Raw genomic sequence first — 25,773 nt, 5'->3', positions numbered from 1 at the left:
CTCATCCTCATTATCCTCATCCTCATTATCCTCCTCCTCATTATCATCCTCCTCATTATCATCCTCCTCCTCATCCTCATCCTCCTCCTCCTCCTCCTCATCACACAGGTAACCTCACCAGGTCCAGGTCCGGCGTCTGAGACAGCAGCTTCACGTACGCCCCGCCGCAGTCGATGCCCGTCTGGAAGTTCACCTCGTACCTGCGCACACAGCACACAGCTTTACTAGCATCACTTCACACTCCCACATCGTTCGAGGACATGGTGTCATGTCAGTCTCGAGTGTTGATGAGACCTCATAAGCAACATGTGACTCTCAGGAGATGTCAGTGCACTGTAATACTGAACACATGAACACAAACGCATGACTTTGATTGGTCAATTTCCACATCACAATATTTGAACTAAACGTTCTCTATGCTTGATCTGGACAGGCCCAGGTGAACTCCTGCGATGGATACTCACTGGAGGATGAGTGGCTTGGTGTCAAAGGTGAAAGGTCGCAGGAGGAGGCCAGAGATGGCATGATGCTTGGCTTTGGACTTCAACACCAGACCTTTATCTCCGGGGAGTTTAGTGTTCTGCATCTCCTCGACCTCCCACTTCCCTACACACACAACCACACACCATCAGCTCACACACATAAGACCACACACACCTTCAGCTCACACACACACCATCAGCTCACAAACACACACACACACACACACCTTCAGCTCACACACATAAGACCACACACACACACCATCAGCTCACACACACGCACCATCAGCTCACAAACACACACACACACACACACCTTCAGCTCACACACATAAGACCACACACACACACCTTCAGCTCACACACACACACCATCAGCTCACACACACCATCAGCTCACACACATAAGACCACACACACACACCATCAGCTCACAAACACACACACCTTCAGCTCACACACATAAGACCACACACACACACCTTCAGCTCACACACACACACCATCAGCTCACACACACAACCACACACACCATCAGCTCACACACATAAGACCACACACACACACCATCAGCTCACACACACGCACCATCACACACCATCAGCTCGCTCACACACACATTCAGCTCACACACACACACATTCAGCTCACACATTCAGCTCACACACACACGTTCAGCTCAAAAACACGTTTGCACAGCTCTCTCACACACACACACACACACACACACACACACACACAGCTCCTGCAAAGCTCTCTACAGCAGATGTCCTGTAGTTCTGTATTTTCAGGGCCGCTCATACGAAGCTCAGACTATCTAAACACACAAAGCCATCAGTCTGAAGCTGTCCTGTGATGTTCTTTAACTCTCAGGCTTTAGTGGATCGTATGCTGAACTACTCATTTTAGATATACACACTTTTTTGTATAAATGTTTATGTTTAATCATTAAGACTTTAGACGCACAGATGGGAATGAAACAGCAGAGTGAACTCACCGTCATACTTCGCGATCTCCTCATCAATGCCGTCCTTCTTGGCCTGAGACAGAACCCACCTAGAGGAGCACACGCTTTAAACACCCAGGCTCTTTCAGGGCATACTCAACACACATATCTTCATGAGATACACTACCGGTCAAAAATTCTATTCTCAAAGAAATCAATACTTTTATTCAGAAAAGACACTTTAAACTGATCAAGTGACAGTAAAGACATTTATAATGTTACAAAAGATTATATTTAAAATAAATTATTTTGACATTTCTATTCATCAAAGAATCCTGAATAAAATATATCATGGCTCCTTCAAATATATGTTTTCAACATCATCAAATCCTCATATTAGAGTGATTTCTGAAGGATCATGTGACACTGAAGACTGGAGTAATGATGCTGAACATTCAGCTTTGATCACAGGAATAAATTACACTTTACTGTATATTCACATAGAGAACAGCTGATTTACATTAGAACAATATTTCCCGATATAACCATTTGAACAGCTGTAATATATATTTATAACATTATGTTGTGAGGATGATGGACATCTTACCCCTGAAGTGTTCCTTTATCAAATGACTCGGCAAAGTAGTGCTCTCCCATCGGCTCCGGGGCTTTATACGTCACCTTCAGGAAAGACATGAGGGAAGATGTTAACCTAGTTGCTTTATATTTAACAACATCTGAGAAAGAGCCGTGTTCCAGGAAGGAGATACGGTCACATGGGTTTGCAACGACATCAGGGAGAGTAAATCTGGACTGAAGTACTTTAAGTGACTTGATCAATGATTGGCAAATCAAACACCTCAACCAATCACAGACAGTCTCTGCTTACATATCTGACCATTTGAAGCATTAGTTCACTTCAGAATTAAAATCTCCTGATGATTTTCTCTCCTCCACGTCATCCAGGATGTTCATGTATTTCTTTCTTCAGTGGAAAAGAAATAAAGGTTTTTGAGGAAAACGTTCCAGGATTGTTCTCCATATAGTGTCTTCAATGGGGTCCAACGGGTCGAAGGTCCAGATGTGAGTTTCAGTGCAGCTTCAAAGTCTCGACACGATCCAGCCGAGGAATAAGAGTCTCATCTAGACAAACCAGCGGACATTTATAACAGAAATAAACATTTATATACTTTTATCCACAAATGCTGGTCTTGCACTCGCTGTGATGTGACACACATTACATAATCAGGTTGAAAGGTCAAGCGGGACGTAGGTGTAAGAACAGACCTAAACTCAATCTCATTTTCTCCTCCTGCTTCAAAATCGTCCGACATCGTTGTTTTACCTTTTATTTGTTTATTTATTTTGTAAATGGCGTTTGACTTAGTCTTTGCACGTTGGCTTTGTAAACACTGGGTCTGTTCTTACACCTACGTCCCGCTTGACCTTTCAACCTGATTATGTAATGTGTGTCGCATCACAGCGAGTGTAAGACCAGCATTTGTGGATAAAAGTATATAAATGTTTATTTCTGTTATAAATGTCCGCTGGTTTGTCTAGATGAGACTCTTATTCCTCGGCTGGATCGTGTCGAGACTTTGAAGCTGCACTGAAACTCACATCTGGACCTTCGACCCGTTGGACCCCATAGAAGACACTACATGGAGAACAATCCTGGAGTGTTTTCCTCAAAAACCTTCATTTCTTTTCCACTGAAGAAAGACAGACATGAACATCTTGGATGACAGTAAATGATCAGGAAATGTTACTTCTGAAGTGAACTGCTGCTTTAAGCATGAAGGAGGCTTTGGTGGTTCAGGTCTTGTAAACGAGAGCATGAACTAAAGCTCTTACCGTGGGAACTGGTGGTGTAGTCGGGGTCGCTGGCTCCTCTTCCTCGAGCTCTTCCTCATGCATGTCGTCGATGGCATCTTCCACGTCCATGTCCATGTCGTCGGCCTCCTCCTGAGCGCTCACGTGCCCCGCGAGGAGCGCACACACACTCAGAGACACCAGCGCCACACACAACCGCATCTTCAGCTCCATAGTCTGCGCACACAAGACCAACCCATCAGACACTCTTATAACCAGAGCTTTCCTAGTTAGCTTCGTAAATCAGACAGGGCTTACCTGAAGTCACCAAAACTGACAAGTCAGCTTTATTTCTACAGCGCTTCATACAATACAGATTGACAATACAATCATACAAAGCAGCTTTACATGGATAAACAGGAAGATTCCTTCAGTTATGCTGCAAAGCCACTCTTAAAACACAGTTAGTTCAGTGTTGATTCAGTTCAGTTCAATAACTGTGTAAAGTTCGCCAGCTTCGGTGGTGTGCAGATCGAGGCTTCGAAACACCCCGACACGTCTTCACGGTGACCCCTAGTGGCCAGATGCAGCAAACACCCGGGCCAAACATGCATAAAAACACCTTTTACAAATCTATTGCTAATTTTTTATTGAAATTATAATCTTTCAAATGCAATTATCTAATCATCTAATAAGATTATCAAAGGTCTATGTTATTTGATCAATTGTCAGAGTTTGTTTGGTTTGTTCTATGATTGGCTCAGTTAAACAGGCCAATAAGAGACTATTAACTAGGCTACCATTATTCATTTTAATTATTCTAATGTCTAATTAAAACAGCTACAAATGTATAAAACTGCTCAGAGATCAGGTAAACCCACACACACTTGTTCAGTGGTTCTCAGTGACTCCTCATGATCGATCATGGGTCGACGGAGACCATCGCCCCCAGTGGTGAACCACTGAAACTTCGAAGAGTTTTGAAACGGTTGTGACGTAATGAAGCCTCGGTTACTGAAGTCACGTGACTCTGGCAGTTCGATACACGCTCCCAACCACTGATTCAGAACAAAAGATTCGTAAAGGTTTCGAATCTTAATGAAGCAGTGTTTTGAAATTGGCAGCTTAAGTATTTAGCAGCTCTACAGAACACAGTTCAATCAGTGCAGGCATAAGTCAAGCCCATAATAATACTAATGCTGAATCACATTAAACTCATGTTCCTGGTAATCTCGACTCAGAATAAGTTCCTCTTGCAGCATCTCTTCTCTGATGACGAGGGCGGAGCTGTAACCTGTCACTCACATGAGATCAGCCAATAGCAAACCACAACCATCCAATCAACTCCCCACAGACACAATCAAGCCCCGCCCACATCTGCTCGTTCGTTTCACTCAGATATACGACACAATAGAGGAGAAAAGACTCCGCCGCCAATTCAACACGCTCAATCGGCACAGTGAACAAAACTTCACTAACATTATTCGCAGGGAGTCTTCTATCCAATGACCACAAACTTAGTTTCATATTAAAAGTAACAAGAGTAACAAAGCCTACCTGATGCCTTTTCAAATGAATCAATATGGAATCAAGAGTCAGTGAATCAAATGGAATCAAGAGTCAGTGAATCAAATCGTCTCTAATCATCAACACATCAGGACTTCATCATTAGCAGGACATATGAAGTGAACTAACCCAATCACAGCACGGCTTACAGTTTTTAAGATATTGCTCAGACACTAAAAGTGTTCATCGAGGCTCACTCAGTGAAACACTCACTCACGTGCCGGACCTGCAAAACTACAAGCTCATTACGTGCTTCACACTCAGTTCGCTAGTGTAAAAAACTTTCACATCCGTGTGGAGTTTGGCGTGTGTGTGGCTAATCATTTGATGTTTGTGTGTAGAGTTACTAGACAATTAATATAGCTTTGAATGAAGTGTTTGCTCATGAAAGAGATGTGTGATGTTTTGCGTCTTGTGTGTGTTGTGTGTGTGTAGAGTTTTGAGAAAGGGAGCCATAGTTTCAAACTAACGTCAGTAGAAGTCCTCATTTCTATGGTCTTATTAGAGACACACACACGACAGCTACACTGGCTGATGCAAACGCCGGCCTGCAGTTGCCATCCCATAGTGCCCATGACTCCAGTCGCCACGGCGACGGCAGAGAGGCGGAGCCCTGCAGCATCAGCCCTTTTCTTTAATAAGATTTACCACAATCAGATTACACAAACAACCGGCGCGCACACACACACATTAACATGCAAACACACACTCCTCTGTAACTAACCAGCACTTTACCAGAAAATGTGGATAAAGCGATCGTTTCCCCGCTGCACTCGCCACCAGTCGCTGAAGAATCATCTGAAGCCGATCTAAATACTCTGATGACCAATATATGAGCTCAGTTTCAGTCCCGTCTCCAGTGTGTGTGTGTGTGTGTGTCCTCAGGGGCGTCCGTGAGCCTTCATCAGTTAAACACCACACACACCGCAGTGGTTATGAGCTCAACACACTCAGGATTACTGACACACTGAACCTGCAACATCACCATGGCACTCAAAACACAACACAACCACGGAAACACACACACACACACTCCTCCAGCCTTACAAACAAAACACACACACACACACACTCCTCCAGCCTTACAAACAAAACACTGCACGTGTTGATGAGGAATGACTGAAGATAGAATAAAATGTGTTTATTATTTAAAAGCAGAGGCTCTGTTAGCGCTGCACGATTCTGGAGAAATTGAGAATCACACATTCTTTGTTTAAAATAATTAGTTAATTTAGATTTTTTTTTAATTCAGTTTGAGTGAATGACTCGATCATGAAGTGTTCACTTGTCTCATTACTGGATGAATCAGTGTTTAAAGCTACACTGTGTAACTTTTTTAGTTGATTCTTAGCAAAAAACACTTAGTTCTTTCAAAAATATATGTGCTCATTAATGTATATTTACTTCTTTCAAGTAATAAAGTATTCTCGTAAGTTTATAATCTGCCATTGAAAGTACATACGGGTGAGGGGTTCGAATGCCGGTCGCCATGTTGCCCCTCCATCTTGAAACTACATTAGCCAAAGAGGGGCATACCAGTAAATTCAAGCTTCGCCTTTTGCGTTTTTCACTCAGTGACACCGTGACGAATGCGAGGGGGAGATTACTCGCGAGTGCCGGCAGATTTGAAAGATAGTGGTGTGTGTGTGTGTGTGTGTGTGTGTGCGCATGCTCACATTTGAAAGAGAGAATTAAAACGTCAACGCGACAGACAAATCAGCAAGACCAAAGTCAATATTGGAGTAACTTTTCCCAGATGGAAAGAGCTCATGAGGAGAAAAGATTTTAAAACGGACGCCGAGGTTGCCTGCTTTCTTCTCGACAGGTAATTCAGCCTGTTGTAATTCATTTGTGTAAATTCGAAGTTTTATAGTTGCTTGTCTAACCATAGCATGGTTGTGCATAACGCCAGAACGACCTCTAGTATAACTTCATCCTCGCGTCAATGGTGAAAAAGTATTGTTTACCTTGTAACATAAATCTGTGCTGCGACGAATCACAGGTGATGAATAGTTTTAAAGGCGCAATTTTTTAAGCTATATAAAAAAAGGACACAGTAAATTTTAGTTATTTTTAATTGCTTTTACTTTGTACACATTGTAACGTTAGCCTAATCTGATTATGCTGGGATAGCCGATTCCAAGGGTGACGTTTACCTCCTGACATCTGTCCTGTAGTTTTATTCATTTTAGACGTATTGTTTATTATTGTCATGGACGAAGTGGATAACTGGAAGCCATGTTAATCTTGGAATAATGCGGCCACCGTAGGAGTTAAAACGCCCTCGGAATTGAGAGGAACAGAAACTAATATTCACTGGGTAGTCATATACAATTTCACCGCTAGATGGGGGTAAAAATCACACAGTGTAGCTTTAACAAATCTCTAGAATGATTCAATGACAAATATATTTTGTAGCAGTCACTGGTCGCCACCTACTGGTGTGAGGCTGCAAGCGGAGGGGAAACGATCACGATCAAATTCTCCATATTAGCTGATAGATAAATGTCAGATTTCCTTTGAGTTTAAAGGCAGATTTTCGCTCCTATGTGAAAACAGATCGTTAACTGTGGTTTTAAACAACTCGTTATTGTCAGAAAATGACAAACACTTCATGTTTTTTTAATTCTTTACACTTCTCCAGTCATTTATAGCGCTGTTTCGTTACGCTTTTGGTGCATACACATTATTTCAAACTCTTGTTATCGATTTATCGAGGAACATTATATCACAATAATGATCATTTTATTGTTGTAATCGACATCAGTGTTTACATCTGAACTAATAACTTTTATCCCAGTGCTTCTGTGATAATCTGAACTATTGTAAGACAGAAATAATGATACGGTGAGGTTGAAAAGACTGTTTATGAAGCGGTTTCATATCTATACATGACAATCTCTGGATCAGAACACAGATCTGAACGTCCCTGTGATCAGAGGTTTAATAGACATAAGAGCCGAATCGCTGTGGAATAACATCGAGTGTGTGTTTGAAATGCCGATTGTGATCTTTTAATGATTAATCTCACAGCTCTAGGCTCTGTTCTTTCTTTTCTGAACGTTTTGTGAATGATCAAAAAGGCTAGCAACTTAAAACGCTGGCGGGGAAAGAGTTAAACCTCTCTGAACTGACCAGAGAATTTCACTTGAGGCTGATGTTTAAGAACAGGACACTTGAGTCGAGGATCCCTGGGGTTTCACAGTGTGTGTGTGTGTGTGTGTGTGTATTGTAGAGGGGTCACGGGGTCACAGGATCCAGTCCTGACCCATCTGTTGCTCATCTGTGGGGGAAGAGCGATTACACACACCAGCCCTCCACCATCAGCACTGTGAAGCTAATCTGGAGAGAACATTAGCATCTGAGCTGAACCAACGCGAGACGTCAGCAGAACTAGCGGTGAAGAGAGACTCCAGCATCTGCACACCTCCTCAATGAGGCCCGCTTGATTCTTAGAGATGAGCCGATTGCAATTCCCTTGGCCAATTATGATTGTGTAAGTGTGACCCGCCAATACTTTTTTATTATTGTAATTTGTAAGTGTAAATTTATTTCATTTCAGTGCATCCCTATTCATTTTACATCACTTTCTTTCTTTCAGTTATTTAAAAACATTTGGACTGAGAAGTCCTGAAATTAAACTGACACACTTTCTCACATTAACTCAGCGAGAAATAATGAGACTTTGACACGGCTCCAGCAGTGATTGACACGAGTGGCCACCAACCCTTCAGTTAATCGTCCACTCTCAGCCGATCAGTCACTCACTCCTCGAGCGGGTCTGGGCCGTCACTCACTCCTCGAGCGGGTCTGGGCCGTCACTCACTCCTCGAGCGGGTCTGGACTGGCCTGAGTCCATCACGCCCCATAACACACACATCTGGGCCTGGACGAGGCAGAGCTGACTGACAGTGAGCGTCTTCAGACCCAGATCTGCTCTGCTGATACACACATTAGAGCCGCCAGACATCGCCCTCAGCGGACAGGCTTCTGGCACTGACACCGTGTGCTAACTACACGCGCCGCGCGATTAAAGCTTCTTCTCCGTGTTCATCAGAGTGTGTGTCCTAACCCGCCGCGACGGCGACACGCGACGATTATATGTCAGAAACGGTTTCTATTTTTCTGTGTCGTCGCGCTGGAACAACAAACACAAAGTGTGGCGATGATAATCTCAGGTGCTGTTTATGTGCTTTATTTAATGTTAAAAGCGTGTCATGTGACTCTGAATATCATTTAGTGCTCCAGCTTTGAGGCTGTAAAAGCAATAGTGGATAATTCACCTCAGATCCTGAAATTAAACAAATGGAAACAAGAACGTTCAAACTGTGAACAAACAAGTGTATTCTTTGACAAAGATGGTTTTAGTAACTCAGCCTATGTATTTTAATAATGTTTAAATGGTGTAATATTTGTGAATTTGATTATGGAGCACTTATCCATTTTCTTGCGAGTGCGTCAAGATTACTCTCTGGTGCCGCGCACTCGCCGCGAGACTCCGCCCACACGCTGCTCTGATTGGCTGACTCCGCCCACACGCTGTTCTGATTGGCTGACTCCGCCCACACGCTGTTCTGATTGGCTGACTCCGCCCACACGCTGTTCTGATTGACTGACTCCACCCACACGCTGTTCTGATTGGCTGTGGGTTTTGATTGATTTTGACGCATCTTTACTTAAGACATTAATGACTGTGTTTATGTAAAGCATGAGTATTTAAGCTCAATAAGACGAGCTAAAGAGAACTTAATGCACTTTTAGTGTCGGCGCTCAGAGAAGCTCATGTCAGAACAGCATGAGAATAAACTGGCAAGTCTTTAAAGGGGACATATCATGTAAATCTGACCTTCTCCCGTGTGTAAGTGCTATAATCAGGTCCCCTGTGCTTCTACCAACACAGAAAACAAAGTGAAACCCAGTTTGTTTTGGTGAGCCTTTCTCTGCAAGCCTCTTTCTCTCCGATCAGATTTCTCTCTCCTTCTGACGCAAGAAGAGGATCTTATTATAATATTACGGCCCTTAATCTGCACGTTTACACACACCAGCCGACATTTGGTTCCTCAAGCGACAACAGACACCAGTTCTAACGCATCAGCTCATTTGCATTTAAAGGGACACACACAAAAACAACATGTTTTTGCTCACACCCAAAAAGGGGCAAATTTGACCAACTATAATAAATGATCTGGTATTTTGAGCTGAAGTTTCACAGACACATTCTGAGGACACCACAGATTTATATACATCTTGTGAAAGAGGCATAAAGACACCTTTAAAACGCATGCTTTCAGGCTAATACAAGACTTGATCTCCATATTGACAGTGTTTCTGAGACGATAACTGTTAGACCGTACATTATATCGGTGGTTTAAACACACAGTGCTTGTTTAACGGGGGTCCAAACAGGGGTGCGTTCAGCTGGGCACCCAACAGTGAACACACACACACACTTCCAGACACACGGTTAAGCCTCTTTACACTCGACTGCACTCACAGATCTGGGCTTGAGTCGATGGGGGAAGGTACCACAGACCTTCTACACACACACACACAACCTTCCCAGAGTGCACCAGTGAGGCGTGACGCGACGCCTCGGAGCAGGACACAGGCCATAAAAGTGGAGAGATAAATCTCTGTAGATAATTGGCGTGACCCGTTCACAGAGGAACAGTGTCGCACTTCTAGAAGAGCGTTCACACCGAGAGAATGTCATCTTTGGGTTAAATATGTAGCTATAGGTCAAAGTTGAGCTCTACATCTGATGTGCCAGAATCTGAACACACAGTTACATGTTAACAAGGGGTCACGACAACCATTTCCTTGCTGGCATGAGTTGCATGATTCCTCACACACACACACACGCACAAGGAAATAAGACGACTTCTGTTTTAATCAGACCAAACCTCATTAAGTGTCTCGCGTGCCCTTCTCCCCTAGGCCGGAAGTGACGGGTTAACTGACATGTGCTGCTCTAGTTCAGCCGGTCTGGCTTGTCCGTGTCCTATCCCTCCCACAGCCACGCTTTCCAGAAACATCCATGCACAAACTTAAACTGAAAGCAAAAGACTGTGTGGAGTGACATTTGATCACTGTATGCGAGGCTGATCGATGTGAACTGGCTCTCTAACACCTGCATCTAACTTTAGTTACACACACACGCTTGTATGCACACGCGAGGCTTCATGGGAAGATGAACTGAACCTCACAGGTACTGATTTAAAGCGCACTCATCGCATCAGTCAGCGCGAGCTCGACTAACTTCATCCACTGGAGAAGACCTCTGCCGGCAGCTCCAGCATTAGACACGAGCACACATCCATCTCGCGATCAAAACACACTCTCAACGACATGAAGCAGCTTTCAATGAGGAGTTCAGCTTTTCTGACATGACACCTGCATCTGTTAGCTTAGCTCAAGCGGCTAGCTGACCAACTAGCCTTCAGGTCAACGCACTTACTCTCCTTTTTACCCTCCATATATCCCCGCTTTCTTGCAATACCCCATCGCTAAACACTCTGCAGGTGCGCAGAAAGGCACACAGGTGTGGTAAAGCTGGTGTTTGCGGTGTAGTGTACTCACCCGTGCTCACTGATACAGCTCTCCGCCTGCGACTACAGCGCGTCACGTGTGGCTGTGGACGATGAATCCCCACACACAGGCCCCGCCTCCCGCACGATCCGATTGGCTGCGGAGTTCAGCGTGGGCACGCCTCTTAGACCCTGCGCGATGATGATTGGTCAGATTTGACGTCTGTCACAGACTGTGGTCTCCGCCTCCGACCTGCACCTCGTGGACGCCGCTGATTGGCCGAGGCGTACACGGAAATACACGCGCATTGGACACATCACAGCAGAAGCGAAAGATGACGGATTTAATATGAGGATCAGTTCATGACTAGCTTTCAAAAGTGTTAAATTCTTTATTTTTTCTCACTTATGACATGCCTTATCATAAGGAATATTATTTAATCAATCTGATACTTCTAATATTTAATTTAGTGCATACGTTGTAGGTATGAGCATTTTCATTAAGTATTTCATATTTTTAAAACTGTAAGTATTTGCTAACTTTTTAATGAACTTTAATATATATATATATATATTTTTGTTCGTTTGTTTTGTTTATTAACACACCTTTTTGGCTGTATTTGTAAATCTTTAAAACCAACGCATAAAAAAGAAAGAAAGAAAAATATGACTAATATTTATAAAACAATCAAACACCCACAGCTCACCTACATTACATTTTATAGCATTCAAAGATTTTGACAAAATTTGTTTGTCATAAAGGCTTCTGCCTAAATGTTTGAATTCAATAAAATTAGATTTGTAGACAAATGTAACGCTTTCTTTTCTCTTTCGAGGATGATTGTGTCTAATACACAGAGAGATACCTTCATTTAGTACAACATCACTATAAAATCTTTGGTATTTTGAGCAAATAACTGTGAATGTAGAGTCACTATGAACTGACAGTAATATAATCACACTGCACTGAGATTATGATCTTATCGCATCTGTGTAACATCACCAGCAATAGCTTTATAACCACTGACTCCCATTGTATATATATAAACAGTAATAAAAACCAGAGACATTTCTCAAAATATCTAATAAAAGGAAGTTACAGTAAATGGTATTAAATCTTCATCCCTTAAAGGGACAGTACACCTTCATCATTTAGTTGCCCCAAACCTGAATGTGTTTCTTCTGCTGAACACAAAAGAAGATATTGTGAAGAATGTTGGTAGCTAAACAGTTGATGAACCGCACTGACTTCAGTGGTATTTCCCCATGTGGAAGTCACATGTTCAGCAGAAGAAGCTCGTCCAGGTGTGGAACAGTGATGGTTTTCGGGTGAACTGTCCCTTCGTGGAAGCACTGGTGTGGGTTTCACAGGGTTCAGTGTGTAGATAACTGACATCAGATCAGTCTAAACTGTAAAGCTGCTTTAAATGATGTGTATTGTGAAAAGCGCTGTTCAAATAAATGTGAATTGATATCTGGTTTCTTGTTCTGCGAGTGAAACTGAGCTCAGTGTTCAGGACACACCTGCAGTGTTTCAGGTGAGCATCATCATCATCTTCATCATCATCATCATCAGTGGTGAGACCGGTAGAGCGAGACGAGTTCACTCGCTCCATAAACACGGTTAGTCTCACAGAAACTGTGCTGGAGGGGCAGATGCATTCACAGACACAAGTGATTCGATAGTAGGATATCATTCGTATCTCGATTTATTATCACTTGTTTTAAACACTTCCACACATGCATGACCAAACTTAGTGTATTATAGTTGCCATATCAACACTATATAGAGAAAAAAATTAACATTCAGAAATCTTTGGAAGATATCACTGAACATTTAGTTGACCATATAGCAAAGTAAATTTCTTATGTTAATTTTTCATCTCTGTTTTTTGTGTTTATTTAAAATTAGACAAATCTGGTGTTATTTTAATCTTATATCTGTTATTTAACAGGTGATGCTGATCTAACAGCAGAAGACACTAGCAGGGTTTGAACCGGGGCATGTTGTCACACTGCGTTACAATGAGCCTCTATTAGAACTATGATATTCTATTCTAGACTTTTATCAATTCTATTGAGAAACAATGAGAAAAATGTGAATAAAGACTGAGTGTCAATGTTCTGTAATTATTAGGCTATTAGTGTTGAACTGTGCTGTATAGCTGTGTTTTCCCACGAATTTGTTGTCAATTTTTTATTTTATTTTTAATTATTAAAAAGTGCCATTATTTTATACGAAAAAGTTAATAATTGTATTTTATTGAGAAAATATTTTAGTTTGTCTAGTATATTCTTTGATTAGATCAGATAATATTTTAATCTGTCATATGGTCGTGTTATAATAATGTACTCCACCTATGGGGCATGTTGTCACACTCACTTACATTCTTTCAGGGTAAATCAAGGAAAGAGTAAACACTGTATTAATGAAACATAACCACATAATTGTACTAGTGTGAAATGAATGAGGGAAAAATAATAATACTCTGAAGCCTAAGCAGATCTAGCCTCCACAAACTGAGAAAGGGTAAGGTTGTGCCCCACTCTCTCCTACTTTGCTGTTTAACAGCATATAAACACTGAAGTCAAGTTTGGACTTTGACTTTATTTAATTCAGCTGCGCATTACATGCTCATCTGAGTTTATGGATCAAACCGGCCAATCAGGAGAAAGCGATGAAGCGACAGTGAAGCCGTCGCGAGTCACGTGACTGATGCCGAGGGTCACGTGATGTTCTGCACAAATCTTCTGTTTCTTTCTTTCTTTCTTCTGCTCCAGATCTCCTGAAACGCGCTGGTCCTCCTCTAACACTCAGGGCTGAGCTGCTGTACAGAAGTGTTTCATAAACTAAACGGAGATCGTTCAGAGCCCGTGTGCAGCATCTGACTGCACATTAATCATTTCTGTTATCAGACAGTGTGCAAACACCCGTGCACTGACAGACACTGAGCTGAACGGGTCCGTTATGGAAATATTCTCTGAACATTCAAAACATTCTTGGTGATGACGTCATGACGTTATCATGGGAACGCTACTTTCGAACGTTCTGAAACATTTAAAAAACGTTCGATTAACGTCTAAAGAAACCGTTTCAGAAAAAACTCCCATGAAGGATGTATATGTGAAGACCATCGATGCAAACGCCTCTGAAAGCCACCTAATGTCACAAATGAGATGACAATATTGACTGAATGCTCTCGCTCATCAATACTCACTTCAGACTCACTAAACCCCCTCAGCCCGTTCATAATGCCGGTCCTTAGGTAGAAACATAGGAGCCTGATACAAATGTTAATATTAAACAAACACTTTAGACGGACTTGGAGGCCTTTGCATCTCTTCACATGTTCTTGTAGCCTACTTCTGTTTTGAGAACATGATTAAAGACTTTGAAAAGCTTCTCGTTAGGCTACTGGAGGAACGTTTGTTCATAACCGTGAGAACGGTCCTGTCTCTCACATGAGCTCTGCACTGCGGCACATTCAGCCAGGAGAACACACCGCGAGAACACACCTGTAACCTGTCCTCACTGAGAAGAAAAACACGAGGGAACGCTTTAATGTGAGGTGACGTAGTTACACGTCATTCCGTGTCAACTCAACCAGATCACATTTTTGATTTTGTTCATATTTTTTCTGAAGAAATACAAACATAAATAGTGATGAAAGCCCAAATATTAAATATCACAGATGTACAGGGTGGGCCATTTATATGGATACACCGTAATAACATGGGAATGGTTGGTGATATTAAAGTCCTGTTTGTGGACTTCTAAATGGCCACCATGGTCACCCATCTTGAGGAGTTTGCCCCCTCACATATACTAATGTGCCACAAACAGGACTTTAATATCACCAACCATTCCCATGTTATTACGGTGTATCCATATAAATGGCCCACCCTGTATATTTACTGAGTAATCCGCTATTTGGAGCCAGATTATAGGGATGGACAAATGACATTAGAAAGACAGCAGCATCATTGTTTTATTTTTAGATTTGTAGATCTATTAGTGAAATCTGTTGACTTTATCAATCTGTGTTGCATTATATGCCAACAGTGACCGCTCAAAAATGGCTAAAAACACTTGCCTCAAGTTTGCATGCATGTAACTCCTATCTTAATATACTTTTAGATTCTGGTTCTTAAACTTTTCTTTTGGTATCTTCATTTTAAAGGTCCTCGATGATTCAACCCCAGAGATATGGAGATCTTAATGCGGCTCAGTGAGTAAAATGGTCAATTGTACACATCTTCAGTGGTCAAAACCCAAACGTGGGCCACTTTGCATAGAGAAATGTATCTTGTGTTTTCTATCAGCTCAGTTGCATTGAACTTAACCTGTCTGAGTGTTTTTATAACGTTGTTATGCCTGTAACTCTAAAAGTATTAAAGATATCTTAATATCCTTCTAAATCCCCATTCTTAATGGACTTTTCTTTTGTAATCTTCATTTTTATCAGGCTCTATAGTTCAATCCCATAGATATTGGGATCTCAAAGCAGCTCCATGTTCAAATTGTTGAATTTGATTTTCAGTGGTCAAGAACCAAATGTAGGTAACATTTCAAACAGCCGGTAGTTATTGTGTTTAAAGAAGAATGCCTGAAGAACAAATAACACTGAAACTATGGATCTAGTTTCCCTCGATCAAGACAACTGAACACAACACACGTCTCTGAGTGCACAAAACAAACATTTCCCAAAGTTTACATGCCTGTAACTCAAGAAGTGATAAAGATATCTTAATGTCCTCTTAGAATCTTGTTCTTATGAAACTTTTCTTTTGAGATCTTCATTTTTAAGGCCCTCGATGGTTCAATCCCAGAGATATTGGGATGTCAATGTGGAAACTTGTAGTTATGATACTGAGTATCTGAGTAAGTGGCCCACGTTTGGGTTTTGGCCACTGAACATGTGCACAATTCACTATTTTACTCACTGAGCCACATTAAGATCTCCATATCTCTGGGGTTGAACCATCGAGGACCTTTAAAATGAAGATGCTAAAAGAAAAGTTTGTTGAGAACCAGAATCTAAAATGATATCAAGATATCTTTAATACGTCTTGAGTTACAGGCATGCAAACCTGAGGCAAAAACAAAACAAGAAGTGCTTTCCCCCATTTTTGAACCGTCACCGTTGGCGAATAATGAAACAAGGATTGATGAAGTCAACATATTTCACTAATAGACCAGCCAATCTCTGTGGAATAATGAAATAATGATGCCGCCATCTTTCTAAAGTCATTTCTACACCACTGTAATCTGGCACCAAATCTCTGGTGAAAACTGTCATTTTAACCTCTCTACAAAATAATGGATTACTCAGTAAATATACATCTGTGATATATTTAATATCTTGGCTTTCATCACTATTTATGTTTGTCTTTCTTCAGAAAAAATAATAACAAAATGTAAATTTGAGCTGGGAAGTTTCTGAAATCTGGTTGATTTGACACGGAACGACTGTAAATTATGCATAATTAACCAAACCGTAACTACAGTACATAGTTCATTAATATCACTCAGTACTTATATGAGTACAATGTACTTCACTTTGAAATAAAGTGCAACCAATAATAATAAAGTGTCTGTATAAATGAAATGATTGATTGATTTAATGAACAGAAGAGATCAGCAGCATACTCTAGTTACAATAGACGTTCCTCTTGCGTCTCTGTGGACGGACTTTGGAAACACACGCCTGTGCAGAACTAACACATCTCTAGCACGTGTGTGTACTCTGCATGTATCCTCATAAATACAATAAATACACACCTTTTGGAGTAGCCTAAACAGAAGCATGTGCCAACTAATGTACAACACAAACTGAACTTTGAAAATCAAATGTCGAGTAGGAAATTAAGAAGAGTCCTCCACTCCAAAAGCAGCATTAGTCGAAGTCCAAGTGTGTGTGAGACGGGCGAGAGCGTCCAGGAGCCCGTGACGACAGACCAGTGTAATTACAGGAGCTCAGCCGTGAGCTTATGTACATATAAATACAGTTTACAAAAGACAGTGTCGTCATCATCATCATCAGTCTGTGTGTGTGTGTGTGTGTGTGTGTGTGTGTGTGTGATCCTCTGCTGTGTCCAGCAGGCGGCGCTACAGGACCGGTGTGTGTGGAGCAGAGAGAGAGCTGGTCGTCCCGCACCAGAGAGAGCTCAACACACACACACAGGTGTTGATGAACATCAGTCACTCCGCTTTCTTGATGAACATCTGGACACAGAGAGAGAGAGAGAGAGAGAGAGAGAGAGAGAGAGAGAGAGAGAGAGAGAGAGAAGGAGAGAGAGAGAGAGAGAGAGAGAGAGAGAGAGAGAGAGAGAGAGAAGGAGAGAGAGAGAGAGATAGATAGATAGATAGATAGAGAGAGAGAGAGAGAGGGGGGGAGAGAGAGGGAACTGTGAGTGTGTGTTTGCACATGACGTGGGGACACTGGGCTATATGTACAACAGAAAAGGACAAAATGCATATAATCAAAATACAAATGATAAAATATATGGGTAACACTTTACAATAAGGTTCATTAGTTAACATTAGTTACTGTATTTACTAACATGAACTAACTATAAGCAATACATTTATTACTGTATTTATTCATCTTTGTTAATGTTAGTTAAGCTGTTCATTGTTCATGTTAGTTCACAGTGCATTTACTAATGTTAACAAATACAACCTTTGATTTAATAATGTATTAGTGAATGCTGAAATTAACATTAAGATTAATAAATGCTGAAGAAGTGTTGTTCATTCATAGTCAATGTTTCTAAGGTAGTTAACTAACATTAACAAATGAAACATTATTGTAAAGTGTTACCAATATATAATATACAAATAAAATTATGTATACATTGTAACAAATTAATATAAAATAAAATTGTATTTATTCAGGGATGCACTGAATTGATCAAAATGAGTGACGGTAAAGACATTTATGAAGTCACAAAAGATTATATTTCAAATCAATTCTGTTTTTCCCAACTTTCTACTCATCAAGGAATACTGTATCAAGTGTATCAGGGTTTCCATAGGAAAAACTTGTTTTCAACACTGATAATAATCATAAATGTTTCTTGATCATCAAATCCTCATATTAGAGTGATTTGTGAAGGATCATGTGACACTGAAGACTGGAGTAATGATGCTGAAAATACAGCTTTGATCACAGGAATAAATTACACTTTACTAGATATTCACATAGAAAACAGATGATTTATATTATAATAATAATTCACTGTTTTACTGTATATTGATCATATAAATGCAGCTTTGATGAGCAGAAGAGCCTCTTTCAGAAGTTAATGGCAGTTAATATTATACATTACAGTTAAATTATATTAAATTATAACAGAAATAAATATAAAGTAAAATCCAGTGCCTTATACTGTATATTATCTCACAGTTATATAATATTTTGTTGCTTTTTACTGATTTACTATGTGTAAAACTCTAAATACAGTAAATCTAATTCCTCTGTTTTTGATCATAGCTGATCTGTGTAATTTCTGCTCTTGTCTGTGTTTGTAATCTATTATGTTGTATATGCTCTAATTTTGATGAGCTTTTGATATATTGTACAGAATCTTGTAGCCATAAAAATAAAGCTGACATTGACATTTTTACCTGATATAATGATACAAAAATATATATAAAAATATATATAATATATAGTCAGAAGTGCCATTGATAAAAAAAAGTGTTCGATTTTACAACGGAGAACACTGTAATAGCATTATTTTCCTTCGTGACAAAAAATATTGAGGTCTTTTTTTTGCTAACTTTTCAGTTTCATGAATTTTTTGAGTTCATTTAACACTACAAACAGTTACTCAGAAGACCCTCTAGGAAAAACCACAAAGTTAAAACTATTCTTAAAGCAAATATATATATATATATATATATACAAATAAAAAATATATATACATATAAGCACGATGCATTAAAAGCAGGGGGTGAAAACATTTGAACAGGATGAAGATGTACAAATTTGTCTTATTTTGTTTAAATATCACTGTTTTTCATTTAGTACTGCCCTTCAGAACCAACAGAAGACACTTGCATGTTTCCCGCAATATTTGCACAGATTCTGCCAGGTGTATGTAAACCTCTGAGCACGTCTGCATATATATACATGTATAGGGTTGGTATCTTTGAATTTTAACGATTTAAATTTCGATTCTGCTTATCGATTCCGATTCTTATCGATTCCTGATTTTGATTTCAATATGGTAAAAAACCAAAAAACATTCACATTTAGTCTAATTGCATTTAACATTTAATTGTATCTGAATATCATGAACACTAATCTACAGGCTCAGGAACACTTACAAGAGGAGCGTTTGCCTGTGGTTTAGAAACACCACAGAAGAACAACTAGACTAACTGATAGGGCTGGAACGGTACATGTATTCGTATCGAACCGAATCGTGACTTCTGTGTACCGTTCCACCCCTACTAACTGATATACACTTCAAGCATTATTAAAGACAATTAACACTCAGTGATTAAAAAATAACGTAATAAATTAGCAATCGCAGCAAATAGACACAACTGAGCAAATATACGACTGAAATAAACATTGGTTTAAGATGTTCAGGTATTCAGGTTCAGAAACTGTAATCAAATGTAAAATAACACTGAACTTTATTAATAAAATATACATTAGAAATATAGTTGCAAAGGTTATTCAGTGAAGAACGAGTGAATCTTCTCTGTCTTTTGTCTGATCAGTGTTATTATAGGGCAGGAATATTAGTGCTGTCACTTTAAGAGCTGCACAGATACACACTGATCCAGTATACTGACACACACACAGATCCAGTATACTGACACACACACAGATCCAGTATACTGACACACACACAGATCCAGTATACTGACACACACACAGATCCAGTATACTGACACACACACAGATCCAGTATACTGATACACACACTGATCCAGTATACTGACACACACACAGATCCAGTATACTGACACACACACTGATCCAGTATACACACACACACTGATCCAGTACACTGACACACACACTGATCCAGTATACTGACACACACACAGATCCAGTATACTGACACACACACTGATCCAGTATACTGACACACACACTGATCCAGTACACTGATCCAGTATACTGACACACACACTGATCCAGTACACTGACACACACACTGATCCAGTATACTGACACACACACAGATCCAGTATACTGACACACACACTGATCCAGTATACTGATACACACACACTGATCCAGTATACTGACACACACACACTGATCCAGTATACTGACACACACACTGATCCAGTATACTGACACACACACTGATCCAGTATACTGACACACACACTGATCCAGTATACTGACACACACACACTGATCCAGTATACTGATACACACACACTGATCCAGTATACTGACACACACACACTGATCCAGTATACTGACACACACACAGATCCAGTATACTGACACACACACAGATCCAGTATACTGACACACACACACTGATCCAGTATACTGACACACACACTGATCCAGTATACACACACACACTGATCCAGTATACTGACACACACACACACTGATCCAGTATACTGACACACACACACACTGATCCAGTATACTGACACACACACACACAGATCCAGTATACTGAGACACACACTGATCCAGTATACTGACACACACACACTGATCCAGTATACTGACACACACACTGATCCAGTATACTGACACACACTGATCCAGTATACTGAGACACACACTGATCCAGTATACTGAGACACACACACACTGATCCAGTATACTGACACACACACTGATCCAGTATACTGACACACACACTGATCCAGTATACTGACACACACACACTGATCCAGTATACTGACACACACACTGATCCAGTATACTGATACACACACTGATCCAGTATACTGACACACACACTGATCCAGTATACTGACACACACACTGATCCAGTATACTGATACACACACTGATCCAGTATACTGACACACACACTGATCCAGTATACTGACACACACACACACTGACAGTATACTGACACACACACTGATCCAGTATACTGACACACACACAGATCCAGTATACTGACACACACACTGATCCAGTATACTGACACACACTCCTGGTGTGTATCAGTATACTGGATGGTTTCATGGTTTAAAGTCATATTGAAATGCTCACAAAGGAATCGATAAGAGGAATTGAAATTATTATTTTATATCAAGTATCTGATTCCAGAATTCGATTCCAGGTTATATACAGTGCTATGCATAAGTTTAGACACCCATGCTAAAGTTGACTAAAAAAAGGAATAAAAAATCATATTTTGGAAATTGAACTTAATGCCTTAATTAAAAAAATTAGGAAAAATCCAACCTTTAAGGACACCAATTTTCTCTGTGAATGAATAATGTATCGTAAATAAATAAATGTTCTTCCTTAAAATACAGGGTGCATAAGTCTGGACACCCCTATGTTAAATTCCCATAGAGGCAGGCAGATTTTTATTTTTAAAGGCCAGTTACTTCATGGATCCAGGATACTATGCATCCTGATAAAGTTCCCTTGGCCTTTGGAATTAAAATAGCCCCACATCATCACATAGCCTTCACCATACCTAGAGATTGGCATGGTTTTATTTCAGTTAGCCTAATAGCTAGTTTGATTTGCATTGAGAGATGATCTTATGGAAAGTACCCCATGCCAATCTCTAGGTATGGTGAAGGCTATGTGATGATGTGGGGCTATTTTAATTCCAGAGGCCAAGGGAACTTTATCAGGATGCATAGTATCCTGGATCCATGAAGTAACTGGCCTTTAAAAATAAAAATCTGCCTGCCTCTATGGGAATTTAACATAGGGGTGTCCAGACTTATGCACCCTGTATTTTAAGGAAGAACATTTATTTATTTACGATACATTATTCATTCACAAAGAAAATTGGTGTCCTTAAAGGTTGGATTTTTCCTAATTTTTTTAATTAAGGCATTAAGTTCAGTTTCCAAAAGATGATTTTTTATTCCTCTTTTTAGTCAACTTTAGCATGGGTGTCTAAACTTATGCATAGCACTGTATATAAATATTTCCTTTAGATGAAGAGAATGAGGTTGTGTGTGAGAGTGTGTGTGTGAGTGAGAGGCTGTACCTCGCTGAGAATGACCCACACCGGAGAGTCGGTCAGCACTGAGAGTCTCAGAGCCTCCAGCGGCCCGAAGGAAGAGTCCACCTCGCCCTCCGCCATCCCGTTCTCAAACCTCCCTGAGGACACACACACACACACACACACACACACTATGACACGATCCTCACACACATCAACACAATCAACTCTTCTGAGATCATGTGCGGAAGAGCAGGCTGAGGCAGATCGGGACAAACCTTCATACTTTAAAGCATTAGTTCACTTCAGAATTAAAATCTCCTGATGATTTTCTCTCCCCCACATCATCTAAGATGTTCATGTCTTTCTTTCTTCAGTGGAAAAGAAATGAAGGTTTCTGAGGAAAACACTCCAGGATTGTTCTCCATATAGTGTCTTCAATGGGGTCCAACGGGTCGAAGGTCCAGATGTGAGTTTCAGTGCAGCTTCAAAGTCTCGACACGATCCAGCCGAGGAATAAGAGTCTCATCTAGACAAACCAGCGGACATTTATAACAGAAATAAACATTTATATACTTTTATCCACAAATGCTGGTCTTGCACTCGCTGTGATGCGACACACATTACATCATCAGGTTGAAAGGTCAAGCGGGACGTAGGTGTAAGAACAGACCCAGTTTTTACAAAGCCAACGTGCAAAGACTAAGTCAAACGCCATTTACAAAATAAATAAACAAATAAAAGGTAAAATAACTATATCGGACGATTTTGAAGCTGGAGGAGAAAATGAGATTGAGTTTAGGTCTGTTCTTACACCTACGTCCCGCTTGACCTTTCACCCTGATGATGTAATGTGTGTCGCATCACAGCGAGTGTAAGACCAGCATTTGTGGATAAAAGTATATAAATGTTTATTTCTGTTATAAATGTCCGCTGGTTTGTCTAGATGAGACTCTTATTCCTCGGCTGGATCGTGTCGAGACTTTGAAGCTGCACTGAAACTCACATCTGGACCTTCGACCCGTTGGACCCCATTGAAGACACTATATGGAGAACAATCCTGGAGTGTTTTCCTCAAAAACCTTCATTTCTTTTCCACTGAAGAAAGAAAGACATGAACATCTTCTTGGATGAGTATATTATCAGGAAATGTTAATTCGGAAGTGAACTAATGCTTTAACTAATTAAGTTGAAAAACACACCATTGAGAGTGTACTGTACCATACATGATTTCCTGTGAAATATCTCACAAAACACACCAAATAAACCAACACACAGCAGAGCAGGATACAATGACATTTGACTTTGGATGATAAATATTTTGAATGATTCACATGTATTTTTGCTGGATCCTGCAGTGCTCCGAAGCGTCTGCTTGGATTATATTCAGCACATTAATGACTGAAGGGGAAACTGACGCTCTGACACGAGGGACGGGCCTCAATAAACCCTGAGGCGCAGTAATCAGACAGACATACATAATCATAATCATGAGAGGGAGACAGCCAAACAGATCAAAAACACTTCAGGCTTTTCAGAACCAAGATCTGCTAGGATTTTCTCCACGGATTTGGAGTGTGAGTTCAGCAAGAGAAAGACAGAGAGCATTCATGATTCACACTAGGGCTGGTTACTGACACAAATTCAATATGGATTCATTTATATATATATCTCAGGTAAACGTCAATCTTTTTCAATAGAGAAAAAAAAGTTTATCGGGAACCAGTTTAAACCATACATTAGGCTAAGGGTTCACATTAACAACTGATTCATATATATACATTTTTTATTATATTAAAGTCATAACTTTTGAATGACATTATGTTACTGCTCCAATTCGTTTTTTGAAATGTATACATTTGTTTTCATGACAGATTTATTCAAACATAGAGGAACAGTTTAAGTCAAAATATAATGAAAATGTAATATAGTGCATATATTTATCAAAACGCTCCTTATTTTTCCATCTGACTATCGAGTTTATGATCACTGAATGGCTTTTCTGAGGTAAATATGACGTTATATTGTTTTATTGACGTCTTTCTGCGGTTGAAACACTGATTGATGGATTACATGAGACATGACTGAGTTCAGTGAGTTGTTCTGTATCTTCTGATGTTCACTGATGTTTATTTGCTGCTGTAACTAGTAAAGAGGAAGAGATGATCGCTTCAAGAGACACAAACACACATTTACTGACTGAATTAAGTGATGAAACTGACAGAATTTAAAAGCTGAGACTTTGTTTCATATCAAAAATAACAAAGCACAAAGCTAATTGTGACTATTGACTGCGAGGAGCTACAAATAATGTTTACTGAAGTTTTGTTCAACTGAAAACAGCACTGACTAAAAGACTGATTCTTTTGATTTAAGAATCAATATCTAAATGAGAATAAATTGCAGTCGAGAAATCGGTACGTTCAACCCAATCCCAAATAAAACCAACATCTTTTCCATGTGTTGAACTGAAGTGTTGGAGAAGTGTAACACTGGCGCTCTCTCAGGAGAATGTCACTGTGGAGACGCTTTAATGGCGCCATATGATATTACATCAATTCTGCATAGTATAAATGAGTAAACAGGTTCAAGATGGTGAAAACAAGACAGGTGTTTGAATAAACCGTCAGAAAAGATAACTTATTTAAAGCCACAATTACGCCATCACGCGCTTCATCCGAGCATGAGTGTTGTGTATGGGCTGAATCATGAATACTGCTGCTGTAGTTAGTGTGTGCTTCACAGGTGTGCGCTCACCTATTCTGATGAAGCCGTCTTCTGTGCGCTGGTACTTCGGCGTCTTCTCTCTCCCCTCCTTCAGTGCTTCTTTCTCCGACTGAATATTCTGATCAAGAGGGACAGAAGTGTTGGAGTGTTTCAGCATGTAACACACACACACACACACACACACACACACACACACACACACACACACACACACACACACTCAAGTCATTTATCAACAGATTAGCCCATAATCTAGTTTTTACAGTAAAAACAGCAAACATATTGCAAATGATCTCAATTAATACATTTATATTTAATTATTTAGCAGATTAAACTAACAGCAGGGCAACAATATACAAGTGCCGTGACCAGTCCCAGTTAGTCCAGCACAGGACACGTAGCAAGGTGTTTTTTACATAGATATATAATAGTAAGTGTTAGTATTAATGGGTTGAAGGTGTGACAAAAGAGAATCAGCAGTTTCTTATAAGTGGCTAAAGACTCGGGTTGAGTTCTGCAGCGAACAGTCCAGGTAAAGCTCTGTGAAAGTGGTTCTGTGCCTCTTTGGGATGAT

The 25,773-nt window shown here is 40.2% G+C and overlaps 2 protein-coding genes across 3 annotated transcripts in view; both read right to left on the bottom strand.

Moving 5' to 3' along the window:
• The window catches only part of canx (calnexin), a 30,991-nt gene extending 19,514 nt beyond the window's left edge, over positions 1–11,477 (bottom strand). For both annotated transcript variants that reach the window (XM_079892676.1, XM_079892677.1), the window contains exons 1-6: positions 11,386–11,477; positions 3,283–3,477; positions 2,036–2,109; positions 1,480–1,538; positions 465–606; positions 119–200 (exon numbers count right to left, since the gene is read on the bottom strand). In XM_079892676.1, coding sequence (XP_079748802.1) covers positions 119–200; positions 465–606; positions 1,480–1,538; positions 2,036–2,109; positions 3,283–3,474 — 549 coding nt within the window. In that variant the 5' untranslated portion in view covers positions 3,475–3,477; positions 11,386–11,477. The remainder of the gene's footprint in view (positions 1–118; positions 201–464; positions 607–1,479; positions 1,539–2,035; positions 2,110–3,282; positions 3,478–11,385) is intronic.
• Positions 11,478–16,563: 5,086 nt separating this feature from the next.
• Positions 16,564–25,773, bottom strand: part of mgat4b (alpha-1,3-mannosyl-glycoprotein 4-beta-N-acetylglucosaminyltransferase B) — a 145,019-nt gene continuing 135,809 nt past the window's right edge. The window contains exons 13-15 of the mRNA XM_079892680.1: positions 25,230–25,317; positions 22,518–22,630; positions 16,564–17,559 (exon numbers count right to left, since the gene is read on the bottom strand). Coding sequence (XP_079748806.1) covers positions 17,536–17,559; positions 22,518–22,630; positions 25,230–25,317 — 225 coding nt within the window. The 3' untranslated portion in view covers positions 16,564–17,535. The remainder of the gene's footprint in view (positions 17,560–22,517; positions 22,631–25,229; positions 25,318–25,773) is intronic.

Source organism: Squalius cephalus (assembly GCF_949319135.1).
Source record: "Squalius cephalus genome assembly, chromosome: 14".
NCBI classification, from domain to species: domain Eukaryota; kingdom Metazoa; phylum Chordata; class Actinopteri; order Cypriniformes; family Leuciscidae; genus Squalius; species Squalius cephalus.
The sequence above is the reverse complement of the archived record's forward strand: the minus strand, read 5'-3'. Positions and strand labels throughout refer to the sequence as shown.